A 23,525-nucleotide genomic window follows, 5' to 3' on the forward strand; every position below is an offset into this window, starting at 1 on the left:
TTTCCACCGTTCGCATGAACAGAACGGCGAGACAGCTGTGTGTACGGTAGAGGGAGTCGACTCAGGGAACTTCTTTTCTGCGGCCTCAGTACACACTATTCGTCCTTCCACAAAAGCTAGCCGGTTTCTATGAATGAATCGTTAAAGACGCAGACTAAAAAAATCTAATTTCACGGTGACTTCTGGTGACTTGCTCACCCTGCCGAGTTACTCGTCAGAAGGTTATTACGGACACAGAAACTGAGAACTTGTTCTCTTAGCGGAACTCAGCCTCGTCTGGACAGATTACTCTATGCCCATGGGCATTCACATCAGCGAATTCTACAAAGTTGGCCGAACCTTCCTTCCTTCCTTCGTCGATACTGTATAGCTGAATATTTTATACTGAAAATTAAAGAAATGATATGTCTGATTCGCTAATTCATCGCTCTATATTAACGCCCGAAATTATATCTGTGAGGGGGCACGCGGTAGCGTAGTTAGTTGAGGCATTATGTGACAAACAGGAAGGTCGCGGGTTTGATTCCCAATGAGGTCATTTGGATTTTTCAATGAACCTAATCCTTCCAGTCGCACTACGGCCCTGGGTTCGGCTAAGCCTCTAAGAGAAATGAGTCAGGAATATTCCTGGGGGTAAAAGGCGGCCGGCGCTTAAGGCTGACAACCTTACCGCCAGCTGTGAGCCAGCTGTATAGAGAAAATGAGTGGGAACCTTGACGTCTCACAACCCTATGGGCCTTAACGGCCTGATACAGTGATGGCTTTACTTTTTTTACCTTTATCCCTAATATTAAGGAAATGGCGTGCTGAACTTGCGACTACCGAGGCTGTGTTAATTTCTATACTGCTAGGATTCCTAGTAGCAAGTGTAATCGTTTGAAATGTAGTGGTAAGAATATGTGCTACCTACATTAGCTTTGAAATATTTCATTTGCTTGTAAACTGCATTTCTGTCCTTCGTATGATTCTCTGTAAAACAGCGGTTGTTTCCGTACCCGATCTTCGTCATGAAGGCACAGTGTGTTATCCACTAAGAGACTGGATGGTTGATATTATACAGTTGAACTTTAAATGTCTCTAGAAATCAGACGACAGTGCGATTACCGAGTGCAAAAAGCTAACTGTCGGGGAGAAAAAATACCTGTAGCATTTTCTTCACGAGAACTTGGTAGTCACAGCCAAATAGCAAATGTTCCACTATTACCTTCCTCAAAGAATGGAATGAACACGCAGGTCATGTGTCGAATCACAACAGTTCGAAGGCAACGCTATATCTAGACAGTGACTGCGTGCTCGGCAATGTCTGGTACCCAGATATAATCAGAAAGTTATATCACAGTAATGTCAAACTTTCCGTGATAAAGTTTATTCTCGGCTGCTTCGGATACAAACATTACAGGGTTCAGGAATGTCTCATCTACGGGTAGCGTTAAACAAATCGATGTGGAAGTCCCAGAAGGGAGTATACGAGGTCTGATCGTATTTAATATTTATGTCAATAGATTGGAGCCGGGATAGCGAAGTCGGTATAGCGACTGGCTATGGGCTGGACGACCGAGGGGTCGGAGTTCGAGGCCTGGTAGGGTAAAGAAATATCTCTTCTCCACATCGTCCAGACCGGCTCTTGGGTCCACCCAATCTTCTATCCAATGGGTACGGGGGCTTTTTACCAGGGTGTAAAACGGTCGGGGAGTGAAGCTGACCACTAACTTCCAACTACTGCCGAGGTCAAGAAAATGTGGATCTATCTATAGTACATCCACTCCCCCATACGCCTTCATGAAGTAGTGCTTAATTAAGCATAGGGACAACTTTGCCTTACCTTTATGTCATTAGATTGAATACTCTTCTAGAAACCTGTGCCGATCATGCGTGCCTCTTGATCCGCAGCTTCAAAACAAAAGTTGAGCTGCATAATTACATGAAATTATGCACGACCTCGAGTTCTTCTGTAACTGGCGAATCCAAGTGAAGTGTCAAACACGAGACCGTTACATAGGCATAGGCAAAACCTTGCACTCATCATCTTGGGCCTTTATCCGAACTAGAACCTGTAAAATGATCATGAAACTGAAAATCAGAGACCAGGGCCCAAGGGAACTGTAGAACAAGTGGAGAAGCAGTATTGAATAAAAGATTAAAATGTCCTTTTGCTTATGGCATCATTACATGAGGATACTTATGGGAGTGGAAGTGTAGCTCCACTCGTTCATATCCTCAACACTAGACGGAGGAGATTGGTCAACTTCACGCTCCGGCAGTTTTACTCCCGGCCAAGGTTCCCTCGCTACCTTCTAGCCAAGGAGGCGGAGTCAGTCGGGACGTACTAATGAAGAGAAAGAGCCTTCCGCGAATTGAGGTCCACTCATCCAGCCCCCGGCCATTTGCTTTACTGATTGAGATACTGACAACAACGCTTTCGTACCTTGCATGGGCGAATGGTGTGTGCTTTCCACTCTCACTGCCCTGCTGCTCTGATCAGGATCAGAAATCTGCCGGGATATTTACGTCTGGACGTTCCCACGAGCAGGGGACTGGATACATCTGTTGCATTGCTGGTCTGCAGTCTGTGCAGATGCATATACGAGTAAAACGAGGAACAGTTATTACCCAAACTAAGATTCGAACCTGGATCAGCAGTTACAGATATTCAGATACGGATATAGCGCAGTCGGTATAGCGACTGGTTATGGGCTGGACGGCCGAGGGGTCGGAGTTCGAGTGCCCCATATGGGCAAGGTTTTTCTTCTGTCCACGTAGTCCAGGCCGGTTCTTGGGCCCACCCAGCCTCCCATCCAGTTGGTACCGGGGGCTCTTTCCGCGGGGGTGAAACAGCCCGGGCGTGGAGCTGATCCCTATCTCCAACTAGTGTCCAAGTTAAGAGTACGTGGATCTGTACATCCACTCCCCGATACGTCTTAATGGCGTAGTGCCTAATTAGTTAAGCACAGGGACACTTTGCCTTTTTATGGTCTGCAGTGAATTGATTGCCTACGTAAAAGAAGTAACCCAGGCACGGCCCAAACTACCTAAGCTTTGTTTCCTGATTTATCGAGTCCGTGACGTTCTGGCACAGTGTTCTCTGTTTAATTTAATCCAGTCATTATGTTGGTATTTTCGAACAGAAAGATATACATTAATTATCCTCATTATATCAGTAAATCTATCGTGTCGTTGGTTCTTTCTAACGAAGCTCGGATTTTACATCTATGAATTATTAATTAATAACTTTTCTTCAAAGTACGCACTCTGACCTTCTCAGACAGCAGCTTTTCGAGTAGACAGTAATACAAGTACGTAGAGTAGGCGTATTCATAGCTTTGGTTAAATAAAAAACCATTATAATTTTGATTATGAATGTTTAATGGATACAATTCTGCACTCGTGTCCCTTTCTTGAAGCAGTTATAAATAGAAATGAATTTGACGCGCCTATGTTAACTAGTTGCTGCGAACGTAACTGTGGTTTATACGGGTCACCTGTTATTGGCAGAATGAGGATGCAGCGATGTCGGTGGCGAGGTTTGGTATTAGTGATGTTCAACCTTTGCCTTCTGTCACAAATACCAGAGAGTATTACGATATTTTGGACAATTCCGGCCGCAAATTGACCTGTTGCGCAAGCCAGTCTGTGATGATAGATGAGAGTTAAGCAATAATGGAAAGATAATTTACAGGGAAAGCCGAACTATTCGGAGAGCTTGTTCCTGTTTCATTTTTCACACCTGAAATTCCCCATGGACTGTCCTGGGACTCTGCAAAGAGAAGCTGACGACTGACCGCCAGGGCTGGTGCGACAAAACACAGCGTCACTATATGACTCTCCGGGTAGCTTGTATGGTAACCCTACCCAGTTACAGGGCTGCCTATGGGGATATACTTAATTTCGTGGCGAATTTACAGTGAGGCACAACGAATTGTGAAGGTTTATTCTGCATGGTCGTTAAAAGCCAGTTTCCTGTCTTAGAGGCATGTGACATCCTTAAACCTGGCTTCAGATAGCAGCATTTATTATGAGTTGCAAGTGATAAGTAATGTCTTCATAACTAGATTGTGGCGTTGTGTTACTCGTTACGTACCAAGTGCTGGATACGAAGGGGAACCTGAGGCGTCGAGTTACAACGATTCTGCATTGGATCGGTTGTTACATCCCTGTAAGTGGCTGAATTAGATTTCATAATTAGGGGCTTCATAACTGTGTGCTTGTGCTCTACCAATCGCAAGAGCGACAGGCAGATCAGGGGGGATGTGTGTGGGCCATATGAAACTGTTTCCGATAGGTGAACAGTCTATGTAGGATCTGAGGTGTTTACCGCGATCACTATGAAGAATGCCGTTTTCTGGGATGTGGCCCTGTGTAGATCTTGTGTGAACCGAAGTTTCTGAAGAATGTACTGCCTCCATCTTCAGGGCAGAAAAATAAGCGAGCAGCGAGGAACCAGTGTTAGCAGGTGGCTAGCAGACTAAGCCAGTAGTAAAGTGCGCTCTAGTAAAGTGATCAAATAGCAAGTCAATACTTGGTGTTGACCCTCAACATCTGGTGGTTCTGTCGATGTGGAAATTCTTTTCTCTCTCATGATTCTGTTTTCTTTTGGCATTTTCGCAACGATATGTTGCAAAAGTGAGTCTTACTTTTCATGTGTCTGTCTGTCCGTATGTAACAACTGTTAAACATGTTCTCGTAGTATTTGATGTTGGAGAAATTCAAAAACGTTGCAAGCACATTCCAATTTTGGTTGAAGTCAGGTATCAATAGACGCATAGCCTATAAGTAGACCTACATGCGTTTCTGCTTGCATCTTGAGTGTAAATCGCTAAATGTTTGTATGAGCGAACTAGATTTAAGTCAAAATGAACTACATGCTTTATGTTCAGTATACTTCTCTATAGAACGTAAGATTTTCGAGAGAATTATTATGCTCTGCGTGTAGTTACTTATTGCTTTAGGCCAGGCATGTCAAACTCAACTTGTACAGAGGGCCACCTCAGCCCTCTTAATAATAGTCGAGGGCCGCACTTCTTCAAAATAGAAATATAGATTTTGATACAAGGAAATTTAATTCTATTTATTATTTAGGAATAATTTCAATATAATTACCTAAAGTGGAACAATTATATTTTGTCCACAAATCAAACATGTAATTTTACCTTCTGTTTCACAACAGAAATAAGCGATTTCCCATTTTTCTTGAAAAACACGGCGCTCACTTTCAAGAGTCCTTTTTCTGCTACTTGAATTTTTTGAAAGCGACATTGCCCTTTAAAAGTCACTGTACATATACAAGAAAACTCGTAGTTGATAATTTAATGTTTAATTATAACCTTTATACGTTCATCACAGTGTAACATCAGCACCTGCCGCTGTGTGAAAATGAACTGAATGACAATGTACAAGAGACTACCGGACTAGTAGAAAGGTGTATCTTGTCTCAATGGTCATAAAAGTGAAAGTTTGCTAGCAGCCCATTGGAAAATGACCGAGGGCTGCAAGCTAGTTTTGAAGGCAGAAATCCCTTGCACTTTTCTGTCAGGTGCCACCCTCCTTGCATTCTTACTACGCCTCCAAAAGGGATTCTTGGAAATACTTGGGGTGGTGAGGCTGTGCGAATTTTAGTGCATTAACCTTCTGAAATACAATAGTTTGTCCTTCACGAACTTTACAAACCGTTAGTTGGACAAACCCTTCTGCAGTTCTCAGAATCAATTTTCCTGCAGCCTGCTAGTTTATATCTGCGTGAAACTTCTTGTCTTCTGGTCTGTTCGGAAATTGTCTTTACAAAAAATATTTCTACTAAAATTTTAATATTGATTTTAATATCAATTAGCTCTAAAAGTTGAGGGGCCGCACTTTGTGGCTATGGGGGCCGCATGTTTGACACGGCTGCTTTAGGCAGTTAACACATCGAATCAGCTAGCTGAATATTCTGACACTGTTATGTTCACTATTAGGAAGGAATTATAAGAATCTGAACTTCATTCTTGTGCTTTCAGAAAAACAAGGAGTGCATGGGAGATATTGTTGCCAACAACAAACTCAAGAATGGTAAGTGAGACCATTATCATGATGTTTCCTTTACAATTACGTGTAAAACTTGTACGATTTCGGATTATCACAAGGGTACTTTATCGTCAATATGGAATTCTCTGAATTATTTCGAAGCTTGCTAGCTACCATTTTCTTTTACATTCCAAATGTCCAGGATATTGCCACTTAGACACAATTTTAATAGGCATAAAATGTAAAGCTGTCCCTGTGCTTAATTAATCACTACTCCATGAAGGCGCATGGGGGAGCGGATATATAGATCCACATTTTCTTAACCTCGGCACTAGTTAGAGGTGAGTGGTCAGCGTCACGCCCCGGCCGCTTTACCCCCGGGGAACGAGCCCCGGTACCCATTGGATAGGAGGTTGGGTGGACCCCAGAGCCGACCTGGACTACGTGGAGAAGACAAAATTCTTGACGCTAAAGGGACTCGAACTCCGACCCCTTGTCATCCAGCCCATAGCCAGTCGCTATACCGACTGAGCTATTTGTGCTTCTATTGTAATATCCATAATAGGTATAAAAGTACCTTGACACTGTTGCGTTTTCTCCGTGTTAGAATTGGTAGCAGAATAAGCGTAAGTAGACCATATGAAAAGGAGCCGGTATAGCGATGGGCTACGGGCTGGATGGCAGAAGCAAGAGACTTCCCTACTCCACATCGTCCAGACCGGCTCTGGGACCCATCCGGCCTCCCACACAATAGGTACCGGGGACTCTTTCGCTGGGGTAAAGTGGCTGTAGCGTGAAGCTAACAACTGACCTCCGTCTAGTGCCTAGATAAAAATGGTGGAACTATACTCATATATCTTCATTCCGTGGTACTTAATTAATTAAGCACAGGAACAAGTTTGCTTTTACCTTTCACGGCCAGCTGACAGGGTATCCTTAGATTCATAACAAGCATATATTATTTTCCGTTAATGTTTAAATTAAGTAAAAGTAAAGCTATCCCTGTACCAGGCCATGAAGGCCCATAGGGTTGTGAGACGTTGAGGCTCCCACATTATCTAGACAGTCGGCTCAAAGATGGCGGTAAGGTCATCAGCCTTACGCGCCGGCCGATCTTTACTCCCCAGGAAAATTATTTAATTAATTCCTGGTACTCATTCCTGTTAGAGGCTGAGTAAACCCCAAGGCCTAGTGCGGCTGGAAGGATTAGGTCGACTGAAAAAAATCCGATGACCTCATCAGGACTTGAACCCGCGACCTTCCGGCTTGTAGCATAGCCCCTCAACCAACTACGCTACCGCGTACCCCCTAATGTTTAAATTAAACTGTATTTAATCTGTATACAATAACAAATTATGCTCTGTGCTCTGCATACTGATGCCGCTGTAAAATATCCCATATAAAAAGAATCAAGACACTTTCCATTCAAATCTAAACTGCATGCATGACACAAACATGCTGCTTCATAGAAGGGACTTCAGAACACAAAATGAGGTGACTGTAATGACGTCTCACAATAGTTACTTCAACGTCTTCTGAGGTCAGACACTTCATTGTTGTTGTGTGTGGCCCTTAAGTTATTGTTCTGTTCTTTTTTCTCAGGTTTTGGACCAGCTGCCTTGGCCAAATCTCCGTCTCCTACACCCCAGTCTCCGCCCCCATCATCATCAAGGCGACCACTGAGCCCAGACAACCCCAGCCCCTGTGGGCCCATTACAGAGGTATGCACAAGCAATAGCTGAAGTGAGCATTTGAATGTATTTTAACAGAAAGAGCAGACTGTCCCTACAGTCAGCCTTTCAATTTCAAGTGATAACCTGAGTTGAAAGTAGTTCATATTCCACTGCACATAAGATATTTTTATTAGTGGTGATGTGTAGGCAACTCAGAGAATATTTCTTCAGAAAACAATAATTTTTAGCAACATGAATAACCTACCTGAATACTACTACATATATGTATTATTAAAACAGCACTCAAAGCTGTTCTGTGGTATATTTCAGGCAGTATAACGTTGAATAAAAGGAATTAAGTTTTAGGGAACATGCCCTTTCTAAAAATGATGTAAGTATAGAAGTAAATATATGTTGATGTTAATAAACTGTAATTGTGTAGGATCCTCTCTGTGTAGTAAAGGGGTTATGTGTGTAGATTGTATAAGCAATAAATTGCAAACAGAAGTAAAACTAATAATTAGAATGAATCCTTATATACATATAAAAGTCTGTTCTGTCAATGTATAATAGTAGTTAAGAAATTTGGTAGTAGAGGCAATGGGAGCAGAAGTTTCCAACAGTAACCACCAGGGGAAGGTAAGCCTTACTTTATATTGTAGTTATCCACCATTACAAGTTCATACGTAGTGTACACATAGAAAGCAGCAGTACTGTGCATATTATTTCCTTTTAGTTCATGTTCTGATACAAATATAGCTCTCTGCGCACTTTTTCATGCTATTGAAGTTAGATATTTTTTAAGAAGTATTTCTTTTCTGTAGGCAGAAGTGTTACACATTCACAGGAATTGTTTTCTCAATAGATGGTATGCTCCAGATGCAGTACTGTTATTCATGTTCATAACAACAATTTCCCACTCAATTTTCACCTAGCTTTATGATAGTAAAGGAATACTGATGATGACGACGACGACGACGATGACGACGATATAACTGACAAAATAGCCCTTCAGAATAATAACCTTTCTTAGAAAATTCTGCCAGATTTCTCTTGAGTTAGATCATTCAATTCTGACTTTGGATTTTGCAGCAATAACTTTTTACAGAGTAAGGTCATCAGCATTGCACCCAGCCCCAAACCTGGAGGACCAGAGAAAATGAAAGACCTACATAAATGGTGCTCCGAAGGAAAGGTTAAGCTGTAAATCATTCTGAAAGGCATAAGTTGATTAAAAGATCTCTGTACAAGTGATGTATTATTTCCGGCTTGAGGCCTAGGTTTTGTGCTTGTAACTGTCACATGTGAAATCTCTTCTCAAAAGAGAAACATATGTACATATATTTACTATACTGAATGTGGAAGTCAATTTCTTAATGAGAAAACAATAAAAACTGCTGTAGTTTTAAGAATTTTGTGTATAACTTATGGGTATGATTGATTAAGCACCAGAATAGTTTTAAGAATTTTGTTTATAATTTAGGGGTATGATTAAGCACCCGAATTCCATAGCTTTTGAGAGATCAATGAAAAGGGCAGATCAGTTGCTAATATTGACGGATTGGATATATCACAGACTGAGAATGTATCTATTGTATTAATTCTGTAGGTCATGGTCATGTGATGACACTATGTCACCATCACTCATCTATTTGTATCTTGTCTTGTTATCCAAGCAAGTCACTCATTCTTGCAATAGAGCCAAGTGCCTAAGATTGCAATGTACTGAGCACTCTGAGAGAATTTCCTTGTGTCGCCCCACACAAAGAGGCTTTAGTTGGCAAACTGTGTCTCTGTTTTTGGTAAGTTCACATTTAATATGATTAGGGGGTATATAAATTGAAGTTTAAGTTCCAAGCAAGTGGAAGGGATTTTTCTTTCTTCTTAAAGTTCAGATTAGCTCTGAGGCCCATCCAGTCTCCTATAGTGGGTACCAGGATTTTTTTCCTGGCAGGTGAAGCGACTGAAATATGAATCTGACTGCCAAACTCTATCTAGTGCTGAGGCTAAGAATGAATGGAGCTGTACCTTCACTACCCATATGTCTTCATTGTGTGACGCTTAATTAAACACAGGAACAAATTTACCATGCTTTATTTTACTTAATGACAATATTGATGGGTCCTTCATTTTTTATAATTTCACTTTGTGCAGCTACATAGGCTGAGCTAGTCCTAGGAAACATTCTGTGTGAATTGAATAGTGACCAGAAGGGAAGAAATTACCATAACAAAGGCAGATCCCAACTCTCAGTGAACATTATCAAAATGAATCATTAATAGAAAACAGTCTGCCTTATGCAACAAATGTTACCTTCCACCTATGTTTCCATGGGCCTGAATGGACTCAGGTATATGCTGCTTTTTCCTACTCTGTCCAATTTGCACATTTCATCTGTGTGTTGTGTTTATAATTTGCTAAGCCAGAACAGATCCTCTACAATGACGTCCTACGTAATTCCATGTATGCTGTTTCTGGTATTTGTTCTGTATTTTAATTTAAACTGAAATGTAGAGAGTGTGTAGGATATGAGCTTTCTTAGAACATTGCTTGAAGTAACTTATGAGACAGAGGAAGTACACAGGATATTCAGAAAAGTGATTTTCGGTGAATATTTAAAATCATGCGCGCGCACATGTGTGTGTGGATGCAGAATTTCAAATATTTGTGGCCTTTCTGTAATAATGTTGCAATTTTTGCACACAAACAGAGACTGTGTTTAAGCAATTCTTTTTCATACATTACTTAAGAGACAAAAAATTCATACATGATGATAACCCAGGTTGACTGAATAATCCTGCAACATTTAAATTGCTGGACAGTTAATACTAGATGATCCTTCTTGGGGTGCCAGTTCTTCCCTCCAGTAAATGGATAGGTGACATTTTCGTATTGGTGCAACATATATTTACTCGTATCATGATGTGACACAAAACCTTATGTAAATTTTCCCTGTTGTTGAAAGACAAAGTTCTTTCACATAGTCTAGAAGTTGTGTGTAGCGACACATACATGATAACTCACAACAAACCCTGTATGTCCAAACAAACACCAACAACTGTGAGCTGAGGATCACAATGGCCAACTATCTAAAGATGTGTCTAATAAGCAAGAGGTTGTTGGTTCAGTCTCTACCATGATGATATTTCATTCAGTCATTAGCAATTAAAAACCATAATACCCAAACAAAATCTTATTGTAATAATGCACCTAAGCGATGCATTTTACACATGACTCCTTTTAATGTGGGATGTAATGTTCTGTTTATCTTCCTGGGTGGCCATGCAGTCTCCAAGCCCTCAGATGTCGGGAATTGGCTGGACACTACGGACGTTGCTGCTGGCACATTGCTCACCATCAATACTCAGAGATCACAAGCCTTCAAACCGTGTATACCGGCGCAGTTCCACTGGTACTGAGCTTGTTGACTGGATTATGACTCTGAGTCCCAGCATCCACTCCAGACACCAAGCTGCTGGAATGTGGCAGGCATTATTGGAGGAAGGAGTAATAGTTCATGGTAAGTCAAGACCATTGCCCTAGAAATATAAATACCATCCAAAGTCTACGAAAGGAAAGAAATTAATGACGATGTGAAACAACTCTGTGTCTCTTACCATTATTATCTATCATATACATGAACAAAATAATAAGAAAAATGAGATTGATCAGACATGGAAACATCCAGATTAGAAGAATTTTAAACATTGGTACGGTGCTATATGCAAATGCAAAGATCCCTCTGGACATTGCAGAAAATTGTACACATTGCTCACCGTACAATTTAAAGAATGTAGCCGCAAATTTTTCCATTAAGATGAACATTAAAAATACTAATAATGGTTATCAGATGAATAGAACCAGTTAGAAGCAAGATATGCATTCATTATAGGATTCTGTGACAAATTAAATTTTCAGTTATTTGGGATATGTATTATGCAGATGTCCTATGTTGTTTTGATGATGTGAATATTCTACACACTATATTCATTTTTAGACAAGGTTTAAAACACACCGCGGAAGCATGTTTTGATATTGTGGCACACGATGTGTGACAGTAGACAGGGTTGTAACCGCACCATTGAAATCCTTCCCCCCCCCCCTTTTTCAGACGCTAATAGAGTTAATACGTTACGAAGAGACAAAGGTTTAATTAAGACACACTGTAAGAACAAGGAATAGGTGATGAACAGGTAGACCAAACTTGCATGGACAAGGACATCTGCTAGTCCTTGCATCCAAGCATCTGGTGTCATTTTCCAAAAGGGCAGAAAGTGATACTTCAAGACTCTCCACCGAGTTTCTTTAGAAATTGAGAATTAGCCTTGCAGCGGCAAGACATTTTGAGAATTTGAGAAGTCACAGTTTCTGCCAGTGGTAAGTCAGAAGTAGGAGTGCCAGGAGATCATTAGTGACCCCTCATAAGTTGCATCACTGTCAATTTCGCCGTTTTGTCTTTTAGGACGAAATTCCCTTAAAAATAATCTGTCATTGGCCAGAACAAAATTAAGCCAACTCCCCTTATTTGAATCGACCTATCAAGGAAATTAGAAGGAGAGGAGAATAGGCAGATACAACTCAGTTAGGACCTCTGGCTCGGCAGAGAGTTCATTCTAAGATTTTTAGTCGTATATCAACTTTTGAACTTGGCGGAGGCAAACCCCACATCACTGGCGCTGAAAGATAATTAAGAAGTACAAAATTTTGCTCTCATAACGACTCATATGGAGAGTTAGCTTAATCAACAAGAGTGCGGCACAAAGGAATTTGGCGAGCTGAANGGCTCAGAGGCCTCCTTGAGACGTGAGGTTCTTTTACGTGCCGTAAAGCTACGACACGGGACCCACGGCTTAAAGTCCCTCCCGGAGGACTTGTTCCCTGAATTTTTCCGCCCTTAAAAATTCCACGACCTCCACCAGGTTTGAACCCACGTACCTTGAATCATGAGGTGGGAAAGTTACCCCTAGACTATGGAGGCCGCTGCATTTTAGTGTAAGTGTAACACCAGCCGCTTGTAAGCCAAACTAAATCAGATTGTGAGAATTTATGCAGCCGGGTGTCTTTAAGATGAACAACAGTAAAGTGGTGGTAGAGTGAATTGGTTGATTAGAGGTGTTTCATCCTCACTTGTCCAAGCCTGACCCGTATTCGACCTGAAGAGAGACTCATCTCCACTAGCTAGTCAAACCCAGCGTCAGCTGCCACATGCTCACCCCTTTCCCACTTACTATGAATCGTAAATAGCCTCTAGCTGTTTGCTGGCGCCCATATTATTGGATCCAATCCTGAAATCCAAACACTAATAATCTCAACTGAAGGAAGAAGCAGTGGAGCCGGGTCAAGCAACTTCAGCAGCGGCAACACCAGGTAGGGCAGTGTCAAAGTGGTCATCGGAGCAGAGGGGCCGATCGCCATCGACTCCCTCTCCCTGCATTACTATTCAGACAGAGCCGCAGGCAGAAGGAAGGAGGGATGGTTACAGGGTTTGCATTGTTCAATGTATTTATTGACCACTTACATACACAACTTGGAACTACACACAGTTACAGCACCACTGCTAATCACCACAATTCACAAATCATCACAGAACTTGCTAAACCTTTTTCCAGCCTGCTGTGTCTTCAGCAGCAATTCCCTGGAAATGTCTCCTAACAATGCAGATTCTTCATCTTCACGTGTTCAAGTCCTGTCTTCGCAGACTCCCATACAGAACTGACTAGGTTGCCACGTTATCTTCAAGATAACTCCTTAGCACAGACCACATAGAAACACCGTGTTTCCGGCAGTACTTTCATTGTTGCATATCAATTTATTTCTTCAGGAATGTTTTTACCGAACTGTTGGCTAGAAACTTCTATGGTATATTCGATTATCTCATGGTCATCACATTGTAATAGCTGTACATGCTACAATAAAGACAGGCTTTCTTTACTTTTCATTTTTGTCAAGTATTACCCAGTTGCAATGGGGGGTGGCGGTGGACGTTTTGGCCATAGTAAAAGAATTGAAAGTTTGGTGATTCTTAAAAAAATATCTAAGGTAGAAATATGGGGGAAAAGGTCACGGGGAATGTCAGTATATGTCTTAGATAAATCATGTATGAGAGACTGTGAAAGAACAATCGAGACATTAGAATATTTCACATCAGTAACTGCAGGAGGATAGATTTGAATGAATATTTGCATGCAGCAGTAGACCCTCTGGTATGGACAGGATCTGCATATAGAAATTTAATCATAACTGAGCCATTGGCAATGTGTATTATACTGGAAAGCTCTTCAATAGTCCTTTGGAAGAAGATGGTGAATGAGTAAGTAAAAATGTGAACATTTTGTGACATAGTTATAGACTAATTTTAATGACTCTTCCTAAAATCACAAGGAAGTAAATATTAGATTTTAATATATGTTGTGGGAAAGCCTACTAAACCTATGGTAACTGTATCTCACAGTTACAGGTGAACATCCCTTCAGAGACAAGGCATTACTGTACAGGTTCTGGCAGGATGAAGAAGGTGCAACAGACTTCCCAACACAGGATGAGGTAGTTCAGGCTGAGGATCAGTTGAACGCAAGCCTCAATGTGCTTGCTCAGAAGGGGCCAGATGCCACCATGAGGATGATACTACGCAAACCGTGAGTTTGTTTTGCTGAGGAGTTAAAGTGTCTGTATTCAAAAGAAGACAATGCATGCATTTTAATTTCAGTATATTGTCATGTATAGGAGTGACTTAGAAGGTGGGATTATGGACTGGATGATTGGATTTATTGACATCTTATACACAACTCGGGACTACAGGCAACACAGCCCTACTGCTGATCCACACACTTTACAGTTCACCATTGCACCCACACTGGGGTTTTCAGTTTTCACTAGTCATATCCTGGCAAGGGATTTATAACAGTCTCACTGTCACTTCAAATCACGCATGAAGCCTTCTTTGCACTGCCTAATTCCTTTCTTGCCATTATTCTGCAACTGTCAACACAATTCAATTCCTCTGCTCCCAGACTCGTATCCAGACAGGCTGGCATCTCAAACCTCGACTTGATTCGATTATGACTTCTCAGATAAACTCTTCTTTATAATCACTTTATAACCATGTTGCATAGCAACGGGATTTACTCGGTTGTTGCTTGCATGTTCATTGCTGCAGACATGTGTTTACTGGGTCGTTGCCTAGGGATGAACGTCTATTCTGACTTCACTACTCTGGCTTTCAGACATTCTGTTACAATATAATATAAGTGGATCATAGGTTATTTAAATATTCTGTATCAAGCACAGCAGATATTTAGCATCAAATAACATGAGAAAATGATCACATTCAGTGAACTTGAATGGACTGGGGAGGAAGCAGTTACAGTCTCTTTGAAGGCAATATCACTGCATTCATCTGGAGAGAATGAAGAAAAATGTGAAAACCTTAGTTAGGTTAAGCAGTGTTTTGGGTGAGATTTTGAACAGGACACCTCCCAAATGCAACCCAAAAGCATTACTGCTTGGACCAACTTGCTCGGTAACATAAGTAATATATAGCTTATATGAACTATAAAATTACATGTATCAAACTGTTAAAAAAATAAGGGTTAAATTATTGTAACCATATGTCCCTCGCTAAAATTATTTAATTAAGGGCATGATGAATTTATGCGTTGTTTCACACCCTGAGAGACGCTCCTCTAGTGAGATACCATCCCGGGACCGTCCAGTTGTAATTCAACTATTGTTTCCTTAGGCTTAGGGTGTCACTACTGTCCCTAACATCGCCAGTTTGCTCCTAGTGTCATAAATCCATGGGCTGACATTGTGTGAGACCAGCCAGGAGGGGTCTTGGGTTCCCTGCTCCTGTGCCTTGAAGACCTAAAAAGGTTTATGATGGGCATCTCGAAAAAATAGAAATGTAGGACAGATGCCGGGCTCGACCCTTGGCTTTCTCTTGTTATTTTTCTTGTTTTGTTTTATGCCCACTGGGGGACTTGTAAAGAGAGGGCAGTTGTTTACACAGAGAGCGGAGGTGGTCAGTTGAAAAGGGAGACGCAGAACAGGGAAGTGAGTTACAGGAAGGTAGCTAGCGGGTGGTGTGTATGGTCAGCAAGCTGGGAGCAAATTGGCATAAAAAGGTTAAGAGTGACAGAGTGGCTCGCTTGGAGGACTAATGTAAAGACTGATCACTGTACGAAATTTTAAATTAAGACTGCAATACATGGTGTGTTCTGGAGACCCCGTAATTCATGAACCCCGAAGTGTGTTCCACTCCCATATCCGAAGCACCCGTATCCCCGAGATAAAGAACTCATCTTGAGCAATAGTCATGGCAGCTGTACGTTGGCGGGCGGCTATATTATATATAAAATATGTAAATGTATTTCTTGCCATATCATATATTTGCAAAGAGTATCATGTTATGTAAGTTTTGAGGTTTTTGCGGCGGTGACTATGAAGAGAGTCGTCTTCTGGGTTTAGGCACCGTGTATTCTTCATGTTGGCCGACGTTTCGGAGGAACGTAGCACATCCATCTTCAGAGCAGTTGAATGGCTTGGAATGCGGAGAGCAGTAGCTGTGTGGTAGCTGTGTTATGTTTATATTATAGTGACAATTGTCAGTATATAATCTTCCTGCAGCCCATTTACACAAAATGAAAGCATTACAGATCTGAGGTTGCAGATGGATGGATGTGGGGACAAAAAGATTTAAGTTTCCAATAAAGTTTTATTATACTTTCAGTTCACTCCATAAAGTTCATTGTCACCCAAGGTTTGCCTAATTTCTCACCAACCTCAAATGTTGCTCTCCTTATAATAGTTATAAAGAATAATAAATTAATAAGGAGGTTAAATGGACTGTACTTTTTTACATTTTTTCAACAGGAAGTATTCTTGTAGTAATAAGAGACATGCTACAGTACATCATATATACATATTTTCATGGAACATGAAAAGATAAGAATCTCATATAAATTCACCCAGAATACATTCATTTCTAACCTCCTCTTCTTCAGCAGGGGGAAAATAGGCTCATGAGATCATCGTGCTGTGTGCATGTGGCCGTCTGAATCTCTGAATGCTACTTGTGTGTCTGTATATGCCATCTTTCTGTGTGTTTGTCTGTGCGTGTCTGTGTCCCCCATTTCAGCTTATGAACCATTTGACTGACTTTCACAAAACTCAGTACAGACTTCCTGACATTTGACGCGCATCATATCTTTTGATTTCATACAGTCGGTAATAACAGCATGGTGGATGGAAGAACTTGTGAGGTTGGAATGACCAACCTCCTAATCTACTCTTCACAGGCTTACTTTCGAATGAACTCTCTCATACACCAATCAGCTACTTCATGCCACTTCACTCAACTGAACTGCTGACAGCTGACTGCAGCAAGTCAAAGTCAAAGTCACATTGTGACTGACAGTCAGTCAGTCAGTCAGGTCAGTCAGGTCAGTCAGGTCAGTCAGGTCAGTCTTGGTGTTGAGCCCCATCTGGTGATCATGACCAGATATTTATTACTGTTTGACAGTTACGTTTTTGCTTTCGTTGGTCACCCTCTTGGATGAGAGGATGGGTCCATCTTTTGTATATGCTGCTGGTCCTTGACAGCACAGTCTTTCTTGGGTCTGAGTTCCTTGCAACTCACGACCATATTTTACTGTCTTAGATTTGAGACTATCCTTTTTATCACCTCCTAGAACTCACAGGGTCACCGTGGAGGTATTCAACCCCATCTCCACACTGGTTCTGACCGCGGCTCGGCTGGTATTTTTGTTATATAACCTCAGGGCGGACCCAACAGAAAACACCACCTGCAACGATCCTAATATTGTCATCGCGGTTGTATAGCAATAGACTGGATATGGTTTCTGTGAGAACATGTTTACTGGCCATTACCAAGAAACACGCATTCCTTCTCACAATTACTGCAAAACAACAGTACTATGCTTTACAATATTTTATTTAACTATAATTTGATTTTATGTCCATCTGTGCATGAGTCTAGCACACTAGACCTTGAGCTAAACTGCATCTTGTTATTTGATTATAAACTTATATTACCTAAGAATAACAAAAGTAATGCAGGATTTGCAGGACTGGAAGTTATTGCAAAGAGGAAAATATCTTATATTTTCTGTTTGAAACTCATTATGTGATTTTCTTTTTTTTTTCAAATTTCCTTCACAAAATGTATATTTTGATTATTTTAAGTGTTTGTTACCTTGTCCCAAACTTGTAAAGAACTTCTCTCACCCCTATATCAGCTAACTAAAGAAGTAGCATTAGTAATATGATATGCAACAGTAAGCTTATGCATATTTTCTTTCAGCGCAATTTCAAAATTAGACAATGTCTCGAATTCAGAATAATCTCCACTTTTATGACTACAGTACATTCTCATGGCATCATCTGCACTTGTAATTATGTTTGTAGATCATATGAGAGAACTGTAGATGACCTAGAGATGATCTATGAAGAGTTGCTGCACATTAAGGCACTGTCCCATCTGTCAAACTCTGTCAAACGTGAACTTGCTGCTGTTATAGTCTTTGAGGCACACCCACATGCTGGAACTGTGTGTAAGTTTTTCTCATAGTGTATGTTAAAATCTTGTAGTACGAATAATACAGCTGAGTTAATGTGCATTAAGAAAGCATATTGTAAATTGTGCTGTAGAGAATGATTGCGAATGCCATAGTGGGAGGCCATGGCAAAATGATGGCCGATATCAGAATCAAATAATTCATTCGCATTTCTATAGTAACTTCTCTTTCTCATTTCTTTACCTACTACATATCCAGTTTTTATATTTTTGTCATAAGGTTTCCTCCTATGTAGTTAACTGAAAAAGCACAATAGATCATTGAATGTTGCAGTGCAGGGGCCGGTTTTTATGGCCCACTCCTTACATACATACGTAGTTAACAGAAAAGGGTGTTCCTCAACATCTATATATTCTGTAATATACAAGGGTAAGTCAATAAGTAAGTTACAAATGGATATAGAACTTAAACAAATAAGAGTACTGATTTGAAAAATGCTTTTATTTCTCAACACAGTCTCCCTGTACATTGAGGCACTTGTCCCATTGTTTCACAAGCCCCTGAAAACCAGCAGCATAAAATTCTTTGGGCTGCTGTTGGAACCAGGCGGTGAATTCCCTTTCTACAGCTTCATCGTCATGAAAATATTCAGCTGAAAGATGATGTTTAAGAGGGCCGAACAAATGGAAGTTGCTTGGAGCAAGGTCGGGGCTATATGGAGGATGCTCGAGGACTTCCCAATTGATATTTCGCAGTGTCTCATTTGTCTTGTTGGCAGTATGGGGACGTGCATTGTCATGCAAGAGCAACATGCATTTGGTGAGGAGTCCTGGTCGCTTCCGTTGAATGGCCCTATGAAGTTTCCTGAGGATGTTACGGTAGGAGTCGGCATTTATGGTTTGTCCTTGAGGCTGGAATGTGGTGAGCAGTATGCCTTCGTGATCCCAGTCACCGCCTGGTTCCAACAGCAGCCCAAAGAATTTTATGCTGCTGGTTTTCAAGGGCTTGTGAAACAATGGGACAGGTGCCTCAATGTACAGGGAGATTATGTTGAGAAATAGAGCATTTTTCAAGTCAAAGTTCTATATCCATTTGTAACTTACTTATTGACTTACCTATGTAGTATGTCCAAAATCCCTCACACATCTATTCCAGCATGACAACAAAAGACTGGCAATTATGCAGAATATTTCTTAACATATATTTATCACTGGTGCTTTCATCTTTATCTGATGGCAACACTGAGCAAGTATGAAGAAAGCAGTCTTCTGGGATTTGGCACCGTGTATATGTGGTCTTGTCGCTTGCAGATTTCTTATACTTTGTCTTCTACCCTGAAGATGGAGGCGATACGTTCCTCCGAAACGTCGGTTAACACCACATATACATGGTGCCACACAGTCTGCTTTTACAGTTTCTCACGGTCTNAGATTGGCTAAAAATTTCTTGGTACCTGCTGCATTAAACATAATGAGAATTAGGAGATCTGATAGTTGATAGAGATAAAGTTTATCTTTGCCTCATTGTAACGCTAATGGACTGATGTGATTCAAAATAAAATTTGATAAGTATGTTTTAGTATAAATCTGCTGTACCAGATTCCATCAAAATGTGTTGGATCTGAGGTTTTCACAGTGGTGGTTATATAGAGTTTTATCTTCTGAGATATAATGTCATGTCATCCGTTGAAAGTAAACTGACATTTTGGAGAAACATGTTGCCTCTATGGGTTCAAAGAACAAGACAAACAAGAAACAAACATGAAAGCAGGTGGCAAGCAGTGCCCATCAAATATAACTTACTTGTTTGACAGATAGAAAGAAGCAGATGTTATGGAATTTTGTGAACTCACTTAAAATCATTGACACAAATCTTTATCTTCTCACATTTTAAACGATACCACTGTGATACTTCACTATACAATAATAGTGTCCTAACTGTGCTAATTATATGAAACCTTCATGCAGTAAAACCCTCATCATTTCTTTAATGCACTATTTGTGATAAGATGAAGAAGATATGCTGCAGTAAACCTTTCAAAGGCCTAGGAATTTTATTTTGTGTTGTGTATTAATTAATTAATTAATTAGTTTATTTATTTACTTATTGCACAGAGATTTGTAGTATAGAGATTATGTTGAATATTTATATTGCTGTAAATACTGTTGCAGTATTTAATCAAGGAGATGAAGGTCGTTCATGGTACATCATCCTGCATGGCTCAGTGGATGTTGTGATACATGGAAAGGGAACAGTAACCACATTGCAAGAAGGCGATGATTTTGGGAAACTTGCTCTCATCAATGATGCACCTAGGTAATTCATCTAATCATTACTTATGTGAATAATGTACTTCTCACACAGTTTTAGTGTTACTTTTTCATACTGCTATGCTATGGAGATAAGACTGAAACAATTATAACATTACAATTTAAAATCATTTGTCTGCCTATAAAATGCACATTGCACTTTCTGGCAGCCAAATTCAATGGCTATTTCATTTAGAGTTGTATAACAACTGCTGGGCTTGCTGTTGGGACACAGTGGTTTTATATTTTGTCGTCACTGAGATTTGCCAAGAGAATCTGGTGTACCTATGAATCTGTAGGGTTAAATGACATGTGTTTAAGTGAAACCTATAGTGAAATCTATGCAGGTAAAAATTTGCCCAATCTGTTCCCTTTCCAGAATGATCTGAAACAGTGAGATGCTTTATTGCCATTACTCTTCAACTTTGTTTTAGAGTGCACTATTAGGAAGGTCCAAGAAAATTAGGAGGTACTGAAATTTAGTGGGACACATCAGCTTCAGATGTGTACTGATGATATTAATTTCTTGGGCAAAAACATAAATGCCATATGGAAAAAAACACAGACTTGAATTAGATACTTGTAAAGAGGTTGGTCTAGAAGTAAATTAAGAAAAACTAAATATATTGTCATGTGTAGTAGGGTTGTGTGACTATAGGCAGGATATGGATTGGATAATTGGATTTATTGCACTTATATGCTCAACTCATAACTACAAGAAGTACAGTCCTATCGCTGATTTACATACTTTGCAGTTCACTGTCACACACACACACACACACACACACTTGGGTTCTCAATCTTCACTAGTTGTATCTCGCAATGGATTTCAGCACAGTTATTACCACACTTAAAGTCTTCTCTTCACAGGCTGACTTTCAAATTCATTACAGTCTCTTCTCAATCATCTTCAATTGCTGTCTCAAGAGACTCCCTCAGTTCTTTCCTCAGCTGGTCTGATATCATTATTATATATTCTTTGGACGGATCCAACAGCAAACACTGTTTCCTTTGTTATAGCCCAACAATAATTCAATTGTTGCTTGCTTATTTGTTACTGAGGAAACCTGTTTACCGAGTCATTGCCTAGCAATGATCGTTTACTCTGGCTTTCAGGCGTCATGTCACAGTATGTTGATATCTCATCACCAGAATGTAGGACAAAGCCATAGCATAAGAACAGCAAGTGGATCCTCTGAAAGTTTGGTAAAGTTAAAATATTTGGAATTGATACTAACAAATGAAAATGCACTTACGTTGTTCACAAATGATGGATTTCATGGCTAGTACATATCCTTTTATATATATTTCTTACTTACTTACTCATGGAGCTGAGCCCTTCTTGAGGAGCCGCCAATTCTGCAGCTACTCAAGAATTTCCCAACATTTTATGGAACCTGAAGGTTCATCACCGTGTTCACAAGAGCCCTCCACTGGTCCCTATCCTGAGCCAGATCTATCCAATCCATACCATCCCATCCTATCTCTCTTAAGATCCGTTCTAATATTGTCCACCCACCTACACCTTGGTCTCCCCTGTGGTCTCTTTCTTTCTGGCTTTCCCACCAATATCCTATATGCATTCCTCGTCTCCCACATTCATGCTACATGACCTGCCGACCTCATCCTCCTTGACTTGATCATTCTAATTATACTTGGAGAAGAGTACAAGTTATGAAGCTCCTCATTATGCATTTTCTCCAACCTCCTGTGACTTCATCTCTCTTTGGTCCAAATATTCTCCTCAACACCCTGTTCTCAAACACCCTCAGTCTATATACCTCCCTTAATGTCAGAGACCAAGTTTCACACCCATAGAGAACCAATTAAAATTAATTATCTCCATAGTAATAGTGAAAATATAATGCTTGTTCATAAAAGGCCTTAACATGATAATGGAGTAGTTACTATAGGATTCTGACGATGGTGTATAACACACTGATATATTGGGTTTTTGGACTTTAGCTCTTTCTAATGGACCCAACAGAATAGGTGTTTTCCTTCACCTGAGGACGGAAACAGATCCAGTTTCCGAAACGTAGTGTTTTTATTAATTATCTTAAAAACCAGGACGATGGATAAAGTCCAAAAACCCAATATATCAATGATAATGGAGATTGGCTGTGGTCACAGCAGACAAAAGAAAGTGGGCATTACTGTAATACTCCAGTTGCATATATTATTTCACGTTACATTTTTACTTCACAAGAGATGTGAACTATCCTGATAGTTTTGTCCTCTTCTTCCACAGGGCAGCAACCATAGTGCTGAGGGAAAACAACTGTCACTTCTTACGTGTGGATAAGGAAAATTTTAACCGCATCTTGAGGGATGTTGAAGCCAATACCGTCCGGCTCAAAGAACATGGCCAAGATGTTCTTGTGCTGGAGAAAATATCTCCTACTCACAACGTCACATACTCTCACTTCAAGTATGTCTCACCAAGTTTTATATAATACCCTTTGTGTACATATTTAACTAAGATTTGTTTAATAATGCTACCAGTTTCTCAGATTAGTATCAATTTCTAAGAAAATGGTATATAATGATTCTGTACTTAAGCATCCTGTTGCAAGCCATATTAAAAGTCTATGTATAACACAGTCTGTCAGTTTGTTGCATTATTGATGGACTGGGTTATTGAATTGAATTGAATTTATTTACATTCTATAAATCCTAAGTAGGTTAGTACCTTTGGATACAGAACAAGTCAAAAGGTTACATACATAAGTACAGGCAATTTTAGCTTAAAAATTAATCTAACTTAATTTTACATCATTCTCTATTTACATTGAAGTATTCATCTAAAGAGTAGAAGGAATGAGCATGTAGATAATTCTTTAACTCTGATTTAAACTTTTTAGTATCATTGCCCAAGTTTTTAATACTTTGTGGCAGATTGTTGAACACTTTTATGCCAGTAAAGTAGACTCCTTTTTGATATACTGATAAAGTTGATGAGGGTAGGTGGAAGTTATATTTTTGTCTAGTATTCATGTTATAGACATCAG

At 40.2% G+C, this 23,525-nt stretch overlaps 1 protein-coding gene across 3 annotated transcripts in view; it reads left to right on the forward strand.

Annotated features, from left to right (window-relative positions):
- The window catches only part of LOC111867584 (rap guanine nucleotide exchange factor 4), a 221,947-nt gene that overhangs the window by 174,205 nt on the left and 24,217 nt on the right, over positions 1-23,525 (forward strand). For all 3 annotated transcript variants that reach the window (XM_023857571.2, XM_033752723.1, XM_033752724.1), the window contains 7 exons: positions 5,991-6,042; positions 7,600-7,718; positions 10,959-11,190; positions 14,122-14,305; positions 18,096-18,241; positions 20,377-20,521; positions 22,766-22,945. In XM_023857571.2, coding sequence (XP_023713339.1) covers positions 5,991-6,042; positions 7,600-7,718; positions 10,959-11,190; positions 14,122-14,305; positions 18,096-18,241; positions 20,377-20,521; positions 22,766-22,945 — 1,058 coding nt within the window. The remainder of the gene's footprint in view (positions 1-5,990; positions 6,043-7,599; positions 7,719-10,958; positions 11,191-14,121; positions 14,306-18,095; positions 18,242-20,376; positions 20,522-22,765; positions 22,946-23,525) is intronic.

Source organism: Cryptotermes secundus, unplaced genomic scaffold (genome assembly GCF_002891405.2).
Source record: "Cryptotermes secundus unplaced genomic scaffold, Csec_1.0 scaffold480, whole genome shotgun sequence".
Classification (NCBI taxonomy): domain Eukaryota; kingdom Metazoa; phylum Arthropoda; class Insecta; order Blattodea; family Kalotermitidae; genus Cryptotermes; species Cryptotermes secundus.